The 14,959-nt window shown below is 55.1% G+C and overlaps 1 protein-coding gene across 1 annotated transcript in view; it reads left to right on the forward strand.

The window, feature by feature from the left end:
* The window catches only part of LOC104842417 (receptor-type tyrosine-protein phosphatase V-like), a 34,424-nt gene extending 26,187 nt beyond the window's left edge, over positions 1 to 8,237 (forward strand). The window contains exons 30-39 of the mRNA XM_010584746.1: positions 143 to 278; positions 830 to 909; positions 1,709 to 1,796; positions 2,302 to 2,392; positions 3,076 to 3,152; positions 3,508 to 3,642; positions 4,168 to 4,290; positions 4,814 to 4,971; positions 5,632 to 5,767; positions 8,142 to 8,237. Of these exons, the coding sequence (XP_010583048.1) occupies positions 143 to 278; positions 830 to 909; positions 1,709 to 1,796; positions 2,302 to 2,392; positions 3,076 to 3,152; positions 3,508 to 3,642; positions 4,168 to 4,290; positions 4,814 to 4,971; positions 5,632 to 5,767; positions 8,142 to 8,201 (1,084 nt within the window). The 3' untranslated portion in view covers positions 8,202 to 8,237. The remainder of the gene's footprint in view (positions 1 to 142; positions 279 to 829; positions 910 to 1,708; positions 1,797 to 2,301; positions 2,393 to 3,075; positions 3,153 to 3,507; positions 3,643 to 4,167; positions 4,291 to 4,813; positions 4,972 to 5,631; positions 5,768 to 8,141) is intronic.
* The last annotated feature ends 6,722 nt before the right edge of the window (positions 8,238 to 14,959 follow it).

Here is a 14,959-nt window from a genome sequence, read left to right on the forward strand (position 1 = left end):
GGTCAGCACCAATCCAGGGCAGTCTGAATGGCTCCTCAGCCCCATGCTTTGCTGGGACCAGTGCCCCAGGGTTCAGCAGCAGGACAGGAGCCCATGGCTATGGGATCAGGCAATGCTTAACCCTTGCTCTCTGTGCTCTCAGCACCGGGGTAGGCCGCACTGGCACCTTCATTGCCCTGGACCGGCTGCTGCAGCAGATGAAGCAGGAGAAAGTGGTGGACACATTTGGTGTTGTTTATGCCTTGCGGATGAACCGTTACCAGATGATTCAGACGCTGGTAAGACCTCTGCTCCCTCTTCCCCCAGGCCCCTTGCTCCATGGTGTAAAAGCTAGCAGGGCTGGGAGACAGATGAGCTGACTGGCCAGCCCCAGTACCCCCAGGCTGGTCCCCAACCTGACACTGTGTCATGGTGCCTCTCAAAGCAGCAGCTCAACTAGAGTGGAAATTGCTTGGCTGTGGGGGTCTCCAGCAGCTTCATACCCTGCTAGACCCACAGCAGCAACACACAGTCTCAGAGCCCTCCCAGGAAGCTCAGAAACACCCCAGAGCACCTAGGAACAGCATCAGGCCCTTTTCGGGCAATTCTTAACCCACACCATATCATTGGCCTGTGATGCTCCACAGCCCATCTAATATTTCCAGTACTCAGGGTTCGGGCAAGGTGTCAGGACTACCCTTCAGGACAGACAGGCAGACCCAGTGCAGGGATCCAGGGGCTCTGAGATTGAAGTAGCCAGGGCTTTTTTTTGGGCATGAATGTAGGACACCCTCTGCCCACTAGGCAGTGTCGTACCCACTCTTCCATGCTGTCTGCCTTTGCCTTCCAGTCCCAGTATATTTTTCTGCACAGCTGTATACTGGACAAGATCTTGGAGGAACCACTCCTGGGTTTATCAAGGACGGAGAGGTAAGGGCCTGCTATGTTTTGCCTGCCACTCTACCCACCCTGATCCACAGCCCCTTCAGGCGGCAAGCTGGGATCCTGACCCCAGCTTGAGCCTTGGCTCCAGGACAGAAGGACAGGGAAGCCCATCCAGCCATCCTACCCAGTGTTTTGAGGGGGGCAGCTGAGGGCTGGTTGTTCCCTGCAGCATGGGGAGCCCAGCCCAGAACTAGGTGTGAGTCACTGGGCACACTAGGAGGGCTTGGGGGACCACATCCTACTTTCCTCCAGTGCCAGTTTCCTGGGCTACGCCAATGCCAAAGAGCTGCAGAGCTGTCCTGGGGAAGGCATTTCACTCAGCCCCTGGCTTTCCAACCTACAGCGATGCCCTAGAGATCAGTTCAAACTGGAGGGGCTCATGGCAGCTGGGTGGCCTTGGGATGTCCCTTCCAACGGAGGCCAAGGGGAGGAAGTAGGGTCAGGTGGGGCATGGCTTTGCCCACCTACCTCCTTGTCTCTGAGGCTACATCTGGAGGTCATATATCTATCTTTATGGTCAAATTGTCTCCTCCTTCATGCAGAACAGGATGCCTTTGTCCATGCTGTATCTTGGGAAAGGGCTCTGGACTGTGCCACACCTGAGACCTGCCTTTGTCTAGGAGAGAGCAGGTTGACACAGGCCAGAGCTGGGCTGGGGACCTGCGAGGGCCCCAGAATTTGAAGGGTGAAGGTCTGCTCACAACCCTGTCTACCTGCTGCAGACACAGCCTGGATGCTTCTGAGTTTGCTCAACCTCATCCTTATCCCCGGCTTCTCTCCCCAGGTCCTGTCCCATCCCGCTGAAAAGCTTTGCTCAGCACTATGCCCAGAAGGCGGCCAAGTCCCATGTGGGCTTCCTGAGAGAGTACGAGGTGAGAGCTGTCCTGGGCCAGGTGCAGGGAGTGCTGCCATAGCCATATGTGCTGGGGGGACCTGGGGAGTGATTGCGCCTGGTCAGGCTGGGGGACACCCAATAAGTGCCTCCTGAGTGGGTCCCATGCCCCAGTTTCCATGTGCCTGGCTGTCCTGGCAGTGTCCACTCTCCATGGCATTGCGTCCCCAGGCACATAGCTCCCTCATGCATCCTGCACTGATCAGGGTCTGTCCACAACCCGCTCCTTCCCAGACCCCATGCAGGGTAGGGACCCACCTGAATACCATTCTCCTACAGAGAGATGCAGCCATCTCCTGACAGCACGGAGCAGACCTGGCAGCCCACCCCCAGAGGTGGTCCCATAGAACCCCTGCTAAGGCTTTTGCATGTGCAGCTATAACCTCCCCTCTGCTGAGGCCAGGTGTCCCCAGGAGTCCCCAGTTCCTCCTGCTCCTCCTGACCCTTCCCCACTCACTGGTTTCTCCACTCTTTCACTCTGGCAGACCCTCCTAGAGGTTGTCAAGGAGGAAGCCAGCTCTGCAACACCATCTTCAGGCAGCCAGCAGACACGGCCCTCTTCTGGCATCCTCCCGTGTAAGTGCTGTGATGCCTTGCATCCTTTTCCTTCCTGTACCTGAGTGGAGCTAGGCTGGACCAGGGCTGGTGCTCCACAGTACAAGAATATATTTTGACACACTGCAGTGAGTCCACCAGAAGGGTACCAAGGTGTTTCGGGGGTGGAGCACATGATGTATGGGACTGAGATAGGTGGGTTTGTTCAGCCTGGAGGAGAGAAGGTGAAGGGGAGATCTTACTGCTATCTTCAGCTACCTGCTGGGATGGCACAGAGAAAATGTAGAGTCTTCTCAGAGGTGCACCATGGAAGGGCAAGAGATAATGGGTATGATTTGGAAGAGTAATCCAACTCAGTGTAAGGAAAAATACATTCCCATGAAGGTGGCCAAACACTGGAACAGGGGCCCAGAGCATCTGCAGGCTCTCCACCCTGGGAGATATGCAGCTCTCCATTGGCTAAGACACTGAGCAACCTGCACTACACGTATCTGCTTTGAGCAGGAGGTTGGGATAGAGACCTGTCTTCTGGGGACCAACATCCATGGGCTGCAGAAGAGCACTGCAGAGGGGAGCACCTTTGCAGAGAAATGGTGAATGGGGGGTTGGATTTGTGTGGCTGTGCGGAGTCTGGCAGGTGGTCTGCAGGAGCTGTGTGAGCACAAGGCTGCCCTGGATCCCTCCACCTCCCACATATTTTGCAGATGATCGCTCCAGAGTGAAATTTTCCCTGCTGGAACAGGGCCCTTTCTCAGGTCTCCTACAGGTGTGGCGTGTCCCGGTGAGTCATAACCCCAGCAGTAATGCCCACCCCTGTGCCAGGGTCCCACAGGCAGCAGGTGATGCTCCCCCTTCCTCACTGTTCCCCTGCTCCCTGCTGCCTGGTTCCTGCACTGCTCCACTGGTCACTGCTGCTGTGGACAAGAAGGGACTGTGAAGACTGAGGATGCATCTTCCCTCACCTGCTCAGTTTGGGCTGTCCTCACTTCCCTTCTGCAATGCTTTCTCTTCTCTCATTGCCTCCTGACCTGCTGAGCTTCCCTTCTTTTCCTGGCTTCTCCCGCAGCCACCTGGGCTGATGGGGTACCGGTGCCACCCTCTGCAGCAGGAGAGTGACATTCTCATTCCCCACACAGGGCTGCAGCTCCAGCAGGGAGTATCTGGCTGTCCAGGGGCCTGACAAGTTGACCATGGAGGACTTCTGGACCCTGGTGTGGGAACAGGACATTCACACCATCCTAACACTTCTCCCACGGCAGGAGAAGGGGGAGGTGAGGTGCCGTGCCTGCCTGTGCCATGGCAAAGCAGGGATCTGTTTAATGGAGTTGGAAGCTAGCATAGCTCTGAAACTTGAACTCTTTTCACTGTGTCCTGAAGCCTGAGTGCAGATCCAGCTTAGCTAAAGCTGAACCTTCCCTCTGTCAAAGTGCTCCCACAGCTTGTCGCAGGAGACAGGTTCTGTCTGCCCACCATGCAGTCCATGGCTCTGGACTCAGCTGGTACTCTTTGAGCTACATGTCCATGGCACCCAAGGACAGCAGTTCCTGCCTCTGACCAACTGAGGTGGAGGGCATTTGCTGAGCAGATTCCCACTGTGAAGCAGCTGTGTTAACAGGGAAGCTGGCTGCAATCTGCTGTTGTTTCCAAAACTCCCCCAGGGTTTAGCTAGTGGAGGAACTGACATGGAGTGATGTTGGGGGTGCTCTCGGTCCAACCCCACCACAGATCCCTAAGATGGTGACTGATCTGAAAGATGGCAACCATCAACATGAAGCCAAACTTGCTGTTGTGCACAGGTCCCAAGTGAGGCGTGCTGGCCCCTGGAAGGAGACTCTCTCTGCACAAAGATGCTGACCATCCAGTGTGGCACAGAGAAGCTTGTCTCTGGATGGAGGTGTATCCAGCTCAAAATGAAACACGTATGTGTTGATGGGGTTGGCCTGTCTCCCACTGCCTGGGATGTTCTTCACTGCTAGCAAACAGGTCTGTAGGGGCAGGGGCTGAAAGGTCCATGGAGTTTTGTCTGAGCTGCAAGACCAGAGTGTCAGCAGTCCACAAATGCAGGAGGGAATCTAGATTACAACATCCAGAACATCTGCTGAGTGGACATAGGAGAGGCACAGGAGAGGCCTTGGAGGCTTCCCCCACCACTTGCTGATAGGTCTTTCTGACCTTTGAAAAAGACCACACAGTTCTTAGTCTCCCTCTCAAGGGGCAGGTTGGGGTGCTGTGGGGAAGGAGAGCAGGTTGCCAGAGGCACCATACCCACTGTGTGGGTGATGGGCAATGCCCCAGCAGAGACTGCCTGGACAGCTTTATGGAAGCTAGCAGTTAGCTCAGGAAAGCACCTGACAGCCTAAGGATTGGAGACCTGGGACCTCTCTGCATCCAAACTCACCCATCCCTCCCCGACATCCATGTCAACTCTTTGTGTCTCACCAGGAGAAGAAAGCAAAGGAGAGGCAGGTACAATGGTTCCTATACACGCTCTGGAGCAGCAAGAAGCAGCCAGATGTCCAGAGCCTGGTGGAGCTCCTCACTGCTGTCAGACGCTGCATGCCCCACCGGAAGAGAGCCAGTCCTCTCCTGCTGCACTGCAGGTACATCACATTACTGCTCCATACATGGGCAGCCTCGGAGAGCTAGTACACATCAGGCTGCACAGTGCATTGGCATGGCCACCAGCCCTGTGCCCTCCACCAAGGACCCCAAGGTTTTGGGGCATGTTGAGAGTAGGTCCATGGGAGCCAGAGAGTCTCTGAGCTTGGGGGTCAGATGAAGCAGTGCTCTGCCAAGCATATGGGAGAAGGGAAGGCAAACAGGGCTGGGCCAGGGGCAAACATGGATGGAGCAGGCATTCCTGGGCTGAGGTGCCCAGGCTATCTTTGGGCTGACTGCTAGGATCCTGGGAGCAGCCCTGACGTCCTCATTTGCTTGCAGCCAGGGAGAGCTCACAGTCCCACAGGACCCAACACAGCTGGCACATCAGCAGAGCTGGCTTGGGGGAGGGATGCACAGCTCAGCAGGGCAGAGTAGGCTGGATCTCCAGGCTCCTTCAGTGGGCATTTTGGGGTCCCATCCTCCCAGTCAGCACAGGCCTCATTGCCACCTAGACCAGTGCTCACAGTCCTCTATCCCCACTGTACTCAGTTGCTGCATGTTTTCTCATGGTGCTTCTGACTTCTTGGGCTGGTGCCCACTTCCAAAGAGGTTCAGCTCAGCCTGGCCTGGCATCAATGACCCTCCCTTGTCCCTTGCAGTGGTGGTGTGAGCCAAATGGGGATGCTGATCTCCCTGGATTGCCTGTTGCACCAGATGAAAGCTGAGAGAATTGTGGATGTCTATGGGGTGACCCTCCAGATGACAAGAAGCTGCTGTCTCATGACCCCGACTCTGGTAGGTGGGAAAGAGGAAGGGTGGTGGGCCAGGTAGAACAGAACATTCATGTTGTGCTGCCTGGACCTGGCATCATGCTGCCCACTCCCCAGGTGCTACCTGCCACCTGGGAGCCTGTGCAGCCTATGGAGGGATTAATTCCGTGCTTCCTCCCCACCCTGCAGCTCTGCCAGCCACTGAGAGCTAAGGGCATTATCTTTTCCCAAGGAAGAGCTTTCTATCTCCTCAGTTCTGGAGTTCAAATAGGTTAAATTGCATGTGAGCTTATGATAAATGCAAGGCACTCTTCCCATTCTGCCCTGGAAAGCATGAAGCACTGATTTCATACTACATGAGAAACCTGCCTGCTCACCAGCCTCTGGACATGCCTGTCAGCCTGGGTACTCAGAATCTGCTGGATTTCCCCTTGCCTGGTGCCTTTCCCTGCCACATCGCCCACACCCAGAGCCTGCTCCCAGCCCCTGCCTGCTGCCAGAGCTGGGGCCTCCTGCAAGGGGGTCCATGGGACACTCTGCCACGTTTGCAGCTGCCATGCAGCTGTGTGGGCAGTGGCACTGTCTGATGATGCCACAGCCATGCCCTGCCATGCTGTGCCAGCCCAGCTCACAGGCCTCCAGCGTGCCACTCCTGATGGGTGCTGGTGGCGCAGATGCCCTCTGGACAGCACTTTCATTTGCTACAACCACTGAACGAGCTGATGCGGCATCCCTGGAAACCCTCCCCACAGGGGACAGCAAATTGGGGCAGATCTCTCTGGGGCTTCCCAGTTGCAGAGCCGCCTGCAAGCAGCTAATCGCATTCTTAATTAATGTGAACCATACACATGGTGGGAGCCAGAGGAGGGCAAGGCATCTGCTGCCCCTGCTTCAGAGCTTCTTTGTATTTCAGAAGCGTTCTTGCGGAGCAGAGACACAATGTGCCCATAAAGGCACAGCAAGCACCAATCAAAAGCTGCTGCTGTGCTGAGGGGGAGCAGAGGCAGCTGCCTCCCCACCTTGCTGTGAGCAGTGGTCGCTGTGGTCCCAGCACAGCCAGTGAAGGACAGGCAGAGCTGCCCTCCAGCCCCACGCCACTGCCATGTGGCTGCCAGCCTTCTCCATCACTGGCTTGCCAAGGACCCCTTTATCTCTGGCAGGAGCATGCTGCTGTCATGCTGGGGGCATCAGCTGATTTTGGGGGGGGGGGGTAGTAGCCAAACAAGGGGGAAGATGAACCTTTGAGGGATTGTCCATGGATAACCACAGGGTATTTAAGCACCTCCAGCTCCAGTGCAGCGCTTGTCTCTGGGGATGTGCTCTTGCATTTGGCCAGGCATTGAGTGTGCCTGGTCTGAAGTCAGTCCTGGGCTGTCACTCCAGATTTCACAATCAGGCCAGGCTCATTGAAAACATGCTCTGGTGACCTGAAACTTCAGCCATTGTGTGATCTGTGGCTTTCCCAGCCCTTCAGTGGGGCTAAACCCACCGCCGGCAGGGGAGGAGGCTCCTCGTGACTTGCAGCTTAGCCAGCGCATTAGTGAGCTGTTAGGAGGCCCCTCTGTCAAGTCCCTAATCCCCCCTTCCCAGCTACCATGGGATTTTGACCCACATCATTTGCAGGCTGGCCCTGCCCTCCAGCCTTGTGCATTGAGTACAACCTAATTTACCTTTCCAACATCTTGCCTTTCATGGAGCCCTACCATGGCGGTGGTCAGTCCTGGGTATTTTGTAGCCTAGCATCATTTTGGAGGAGCCTGGCATTTGAGCAGAACCTCATATCAAATTCACAGTGGACTTGAGACCTCTGGACCCACATTTGGTACTGATGGATAATTTTGGTGATCTTAAAAATAGAGAAATAATGCAACCGGACTAAAACCACCCAGATCTTTTTGTCTACCTCTTAGAGCTTGCAGAGATCTACCCTGATCCACTGTCAGCACTTGACTCAGGTACACTGAGACTACCACCAAGGGAAACTTCTGCTCCAGAAGTCTTCCCTCCTGGCCTCAGGTCACTACCAGATCCTGTGCACTCCAGCAGGGCAGAGCTCTCCCAGCTCGTTGCCCTGCAGCATCACTGGAGTTGCTCTTCAGTCTTGTTTTGAATGCAAACATCATGGCATGACCTAAAGCCACTGGGGGACTTTGAGGAAGTTAGATGACATCTCCGATGGGGTTGTTCCTCTCATGCCCATCATGGGGATGGTGAAGCAGGAGGAAACAAATGTGGTGTAACTACAGCTCCAGGCCTGATTCTTCTTTTCTGGGCAACTCTGGTAACACAGGACAAACATGGACCACTTGGGACCTTTAAAAGCAAATTGCAGGGTTAGTCCTGCAACCAGGAGGTGTCTGTCAGAAACCTGACTCCAGACCCCCCTTGCTGTCTTGCAGGACCAGTACATGTTCCTGTACACCTGTATCCGGGACATCATCGCTCAGAAACAGCCCTAACACCGCTCGGCACTTCCTGGCACTATCCTGACCTCCACCTCTGCAGGGCCCTGTCCGGAGCCAGGAGCTGGGGTGAGAGCACCATGGGGCTTCTGGCACAGAGTGAGCCCTGCAGCGAGAGGGGACTTACCCCGGCACTGTCACCAACGCGTCCCACACGGTGTTAGCAGTGACATGGGTCTCCTGAACAGGTGGGCAGTGCTGTCCTGCCATGCACTGCTGTAGCCCCTGGGTGCAGACATGGCAAGGGGCTGGGCAGGATGCTCCCCTGCTTTGGCCATCTCCTGGGATTCCTGGTGCCTGGAAGGCTTGTTAACCCCATGATGGTACGCAGCTCCAGCTGTGGGGACTCTGCGGTGCCCTTGCCCCTCAGCACAGAAGGGACAGCCCTGGGCTTGCTCCCAGACAGCCCTGGTGCCTGCAGGCTGCTGAGGTCTGACACAAGCACTGGGCACCGTGGTCTCCATGTGCCCATGGGCATTGGGCATGTTGAGGTTTCAGTCAACACTCTGGGCAGAGCATGGTGGGAGATGGCTTGTCTTGGCTGGTGGATCAGTCTTAGGTACAAACAATAAAGAGCCCTAGGAAAGAGTACTTGTAAGGGTGGGTTGGCTTTTGTGGGGTCTCAGTGATGCCGAGGCCTCCCCCTGCTGCAGCACAGCAGCTGTTCCTGAAAGGGCAACTGTGTCCCTAGCCATGGGCAGTGGATGGGGTGCCCTTGGGCACTCCAGATACTGCAGCCCATGGTACAGAGCAGCTTCTGCTCACTCTTATCTGCTTCTATTACTGAGGCAACACTTCTGCAGTAAGCCTCCAACCCATCCGCGGCTTACAAGGAAAAGACACATTTTTTGATGAAGTCTGGGCTTGAAGTTACGAACCTGCTGGCTCCCAAGAGCCAAGGACCAGGGCAAAGCCACGTGGTCCAGCTGACATGCTGGCTAGCAGCTGGCAGCCCTGTGGCTCACTGCAGAGCACTGGCTGCTGCTCTGGGAATTGGGTTGTCCATGCAGCCACATGTAGAGACACCGCTGCTCTGCAAGCAGGAATGGCCATGCACAAGCTGAAATTGCAAGTAGCAACTTGGTTCATTAAGCTCCAAGTGCAGGTCAGAAGGAAGAGTTTAAAAAAAGCAAATGATTTAATGACATATTCCTGGGGTAGAAAAAACTGTATCTGGGAACCCGCTTACCCTCCTTCACCCCTTTAGGCAGCATGGGGTTATGGTACAGTCTCAAAGCAGCACCCCTGTCCCACTCTGGGCCCACACTCCTACCCACAATACCGTGTCCTACAGGACCTCCCTTGGAGGTGGGTGAGGAGACACAACAGCTATGATGAGGAGATTCCAAAACCTACTGCAAGGAGTAGACAGCCCCAGGTGGGGGACTGAGTTGGCCACTCATCCTACTGCCCCTGTGTTTCCACAAACAGCTTCTCCCTCTTCCAAAACAAGGATCCTGCTGTCTGCACCCCAGAGTGGGACACTCAGGGCACCTAAGCATGGGCAACCATCAGCCATCCCAGCACTGGGATGATGCCTTAGTTGCAACTGGGTTTGATGCCCAGCATCTTTTCCCCCTCTCCCCAGGTAATGTTTTCCTCTTTGGCAGTTGCTGTGCCCACCCACTGCCATCCCCACCACCCACCAGTGCAGTGCAGCTGCCAGCAATGTGTTCAAGCAGGGGTGGGAACCTGCTTGTTGTCCTTTGCCCTCACTGCCCCTGCATAGACACAGATAGTGGGCAACTAGGTAGGAGCAGTCTCTCCATGCACACAATGTATCTTCCATACTGCAGGCAGGGCTTCTCTGCTGCTCAGTCCCCTCTGCCATCCTCTCCTTCCCTGCATTCCCTGCTCTGCTCCCAGCTCCAAGCTGCAGCACTCATGGGCTAAAGGAGACCAAGATGGTGCAGAGCTTTAGCCCCATACAGGGCTGGTTTCCCCCCCACTGTTTCCCCCTGCCCTGGGCACCCCGTGTGTGCAGTGCTGTCTTCATCACAGGTCAGAGTATCCTGAGTTGCCCATGACCGCCCTCATCCACCCTGACCTGGATTGTCATGGATCTAGTTGCTGTTTGAAAATGTTTCCATGTGACTACATCTTTGTCCCAGGGTCACCCACCAGCACGATGTGACAGGTCACTCACTGCTCAGCCTGCACAAGTGACCACCGCACTGACTTGTAGTGTTTCTGCTTCTGGCTGGATGACAACATACCAAGAGCTCTCCAGGAGGATGTGTGAATACTCGCAACATGGAAAAGGCCTGCAAAACTCAGTGGATATTCTTATGTGCACAAAAGGATTTATAATGTTGTCTTGGGAGGAGTCTGTCACTTGCCCATATGGTGACAGGAAGCCTGGTGGCTTTATGACTTTCATGTAACCAGTAACTCCTAAACTATGCTTGTGCTGCAGGATAAGTGTCACAGCAAGGAAATGTTTGCTCCCAGTGACCCCCAGCCCAGTAGGCAGGATTGGTGGGGTCAAGCTGTTTGCTGCTTATGAGGTGTGTGCAGTTTGTAGCAGCAGCCACCTGCCATTTTCTTCTGGGGAACCACAGGAGAACACACCAGTGCATGCTGGAGGCCTGACAAGCAAGCTGCAAAATCAAATCTGGTCCAAAGAATGACGTGCCCATTGTCTGTCCAGAGTTTTGAGTTGATAGGCTGGTGAGGTTTAGACCTGCCCAGCAGCACAGAATCTCACCAGTGTTGTGGGTTTTATCCCAAGACCCCCCAAGAAGGAGCAATCTCAAAGACCATATGGCCTGCTGCCACATGCACACACGCCCATCCTTCTTAGATCTCCACCAAAACCAACCCTGATGTCCAGCTTTCACCCTCCAGGTCCAGTCAGCCTTAAAAAGAGTTCCTGGGCTACAAGACAGTAGCCTTTCTGCCAGGACCTGCAAGTCCACTCTAACAAAGCCCTACAAGGACAGTGAAAGTGCTGATACTTCCACACTGGAGGCTGAATCCCATCCCCTTGTCAGGTCCACAGCTGACCTGCAAAGCACATGAAGGCAGAGGTCCCTGCGCAGGAATGAGAGGGAGCTGCTGATGTAGGAAGAAGACTGGTGCTCATTCCCTCAAACAGGGGGGAGGTGAACCAGACCTGGATCCAACTCCAGCATCTCCCTGCTGGTGCTGTGGACACAGCCTGTGGCTCTCATTTGCTATGCATGGCCCTGAAACTCCAGATGCTGAGCACGGTTACAACTCTAAGGTATGCGTAGATGTGAGCTTTAGCATGGTGCCCAACAGGCTTTTGTTCAAAGTGTGCAGTCTCCACTGAACACCGACAAGCGTTTGTACCTGTATGTCCCAGCATGGTTTATAATGTGTAAAACACCTAATGCTTTTAGTCTCAGAGGATTTCAAGAACATCTGTGGAGCACCCTGATCTGCAAAGTGGGGCCAATCACAGCGACAGTGAAGATGTGAAGGAGGAGCCATTGCCATGAGGTAGCAGGAGCCTTGTGAGGGGCACAGAAGCAGGATTACCAGAGGTTTTGCTTTCTAGACCCTGGCAGCCAGTGTGTGGGGCTTGTACTTCTGGCTTCCTACCCTGGATGGGTGGTCACTGCCCCTTTGGCTGTGCATCACCCCACAGTAGCCTCGGGTTCTGCAGAGACAAGCCCTCCCTTGCTTTGCCAAGTGCAGCTACCAGGGTCTCCCAACAGCCTGGCCAGGACTGCATCCTCAGAAAGGGGCAGCTGCCAAGGATAAGGAGGGGAAGGAACCCCCAATCCTCTCTTTTCTATTTTTCTGCAATCAGAGCTACCCTGTGGTTTTCAGAGTCATTATGCTTGGGGCTTTGCTCAAAGCCATATTCCCGATGGAGAGGGTCTGGGTCTGGCTGTACAGCTTATGGCACAGGAAAGAGGCCTCAGAATGGGAGAACATTCCCAGGGACTGCTTGTGGGTGCTTGCCTTTCGTGGAGAAGAGCAGGACAACATCCACATGAGACAACCTGGCCACCCCCCAGTTCACCCTTAGCTGATGGCAGCGACTGAGCAAGATGGGGAGTGAGTTCTGCTGGCACCTGCCCCACACCACCTCTTGTCCCAACTGGGCTCATCACTGTTCAGCACATCTCTGTCCATCTGCCTTGCCAGGTGGGCTGCTGTACCAGATCTTTCTACAGCCTCTTGGGGAAGTGCTTATGGGTCTCCTGTGTGTCCATGCACAGAGATGGCAGTCCCAGCATGGAGCACAGCTACACACAGCCAGAGAAGTCTGATGCATGGACCCAGGGCTCATGGCACAGAGTTGCAAGGGTTGCTGGCTCCAAGTCATAAGGAAGCAAGCGAAAGCCATGGTGGGGGAGGTATGTTGCTGTCTGCAGAGCTTCCAGAAGTCCAGGGGCAAGTGATCCCACAGCCCTCGCATCCGGCTAGCACAACACAACAGTGTTTCCAGCAGAGCCAGCAGGCAAGGTGAACCTGCAGACATCTGCAGCTAAAGCACAGCTGCTCTGGCAGGTATGACAGAACCTTCTCACCAATTGGACAGGCATGGGACAGGGATATGTCACACAAACTGGCTGATGGGTTTCACCCAGTGAGTTCAGTATGGCTGCGTCTGTGGCACAGCCCGCTGCTCCACATTTCACGTCCTGTCTAACAGGAGGCTGACTTGGTGACGATGATGAATTTACAACCTCCCACCCACTGCTGCAGTGGAGTCTGGAGCCACAGATGCTTACAGAGGGTGTCGTGGGAGCTGCGGTTTGGATGAATAATTTTCCAGCCCTGCAGCTCAGAGCCACGAAACCCAGAGGGGGAGAGATAGACAACAAAACAGTAAAACAAAACAAGCCTCCAGCTTGGGCCGCCCAGTGAGTTCTAGACTTGTTGCCATGTTGTTCTTCATATTTAGCCTGCTCCAGTCTGGCAGCATCCAGCCACCACCCTCCTCCATCAGTCCCCATGCAGAGGTCAAGACCCTGAAGATGAGCAGGATCATGTCCATTTGGTCTCCATTTTCCACCCCCCTACCCCCACTTCTGTGGCTGCCAGAGCAGGGGCAGACTGGGTTAGCATTGCCAAGTGACAGGACAGCAGGTATACCCAACCCTTGGATCTTCTGGGGACCCACAGCCACAGGAGCCTGCTGGTGACTGCCAGAGCAGTACAGCTCCTTGATTCCACAGCTTCTTCATTCACCGGTGCTGAACCTCTGCCCTAGGCTCTCCCCTCTCCCCTGCTCCCTCCAGGGCACAGAGAGTCTAGCAGCTGCCACATCTTTGCACAACACAGTAACAGGGCATTGCTCCCACCACAGGGAGCCCATGGCACCCTGCCACATCCCAAGCTGGATACCTCTGTGATATTAGGTGCCTGGCACCAGGCTGTGGCTGCCCCAGCTGTAGCCATTGTGTGTGGATGCCCACTGCTCACTGCCTCTTCCACCTGAGCTGTACCAGCACCGCAAGCAGCAGGATTGCAGCCTATTCCTCCCCAGGATCTCCAGCATCGTCTCTCATCAGCTACTGCTGTCAGCCACCTCCTGGTGAGCAAGTGCTGGGGCCAGACAGACTCAAGGTAGGTCTGAACTAGAATGGGAATTCCTCCTGGGACAGCCAAGCAGGACCAGAGCCGAAGTTCCCTCTTCAACACCCTGCTCTTGCATGTGCTAGGCTTGCCATGGCTTTGGGTCCCTGACCCATTTGATGCAGGCACTCCAGAAAGGAAGGCCTTCAAGCATGTAGGACACTGCACCAGGGTTCTGGTCCACCTAACAGGTCTTCTACCTAGCTCTGCACATCTGTCCCTACTCTGCAGGGCATGGAGCCACCAGGCTGCCCCATGGCTTTTTGCAAGCAGCACCTCCCAGAGCAAGGAGTTGAAGTGCATCTGAGGCTTGTGCTGTTCTTTGCCCTGGGCATCAGGGAGGAACCATCCTTCTCTGTGTGACTTCATTGGCACCAGCCCTTCCTGCTCTTAGGGAGCACGGACATCTCCAGTCCCTGTCCTTCCCCTGCCCCAGTCAGGCAGCTGGATCAGCATGCTGGGCACTGGGACTTTCTGCTTGTTTGCAAGTGTTTGCATTTACATTTTGGAAAGCCTCTGGGAGTCCTTGCTGGGCCCAGACTCACCCACAGCCTGGCTGTGGTATTTCAGCCTTTGGACGGCCCCAATGGGAGCAGGGGCACCGGGAACATTCCTCTGGCCTTTGCCCCTGCACCTGACTTCGAATGGCTCCCTGGGGTATGCCTTGGGCTTACAGACACATGTGAAGCACCATACTCTTGGCTCCTGCTGCATTCAGCCCACCCCTATTGGTTTGGGCCGCATCCTGCTCTCCCCAGAACCTGAAGGACTAGCTTCAGGAGAAGCCAGGGATGGTAAGAAAGTCTGGAGGGCTTATCTTATGGAGAGATCATGTCCCAGGAGTGAGTGTCACCTCCACAGAGGTGTCATAGATGAGGTGGATGAGTGCATGCCCTGGCAGACACAGGCCAGTCCTAGTGTTGCCTATTTTTCTCTGGTGTCCCTGTGTTTTGTGAGACTGCCTGGGGGTCTCTGCATCTCCTCCTTCCCCTGCAAGCCCTTCTGGAGGGACTGCCTCTCTGTTGTCCTCTCCAGTGTGCAGCACAGTGGGGTCTCGGTTCCTGCCATGACCTTGGCAGTGAAAAACAGACAGAGTCCTCCTGGTCTGCAGTAGGGACTGGTTGTCCTTGGAGATCAACAGCCAAACTGGGATTCTACTGCGGTGATCCTGAACCATCTAAAATCTGGAAGGGAATGAA

Source organism: Haliaeetus leucocephalus, unplaced genomic scaffold (assembly GCF_000737465.1).
Source record: "Haliaeetus leucocephalus isolate CR32 unplaced genomic scaffold, Haliaeetus_leucocephalus-4.0 Scaffold1000, whole genome shotgun sequence".
In the NCBI taxonomy this organism is placed as follows: domain Eukaryota; kingdom Metazoa; phylum Chordata; class Aves; order Accipitriformes; family Accipitridae; genus Haliaeetus; species Haliaeetus leucocephalus.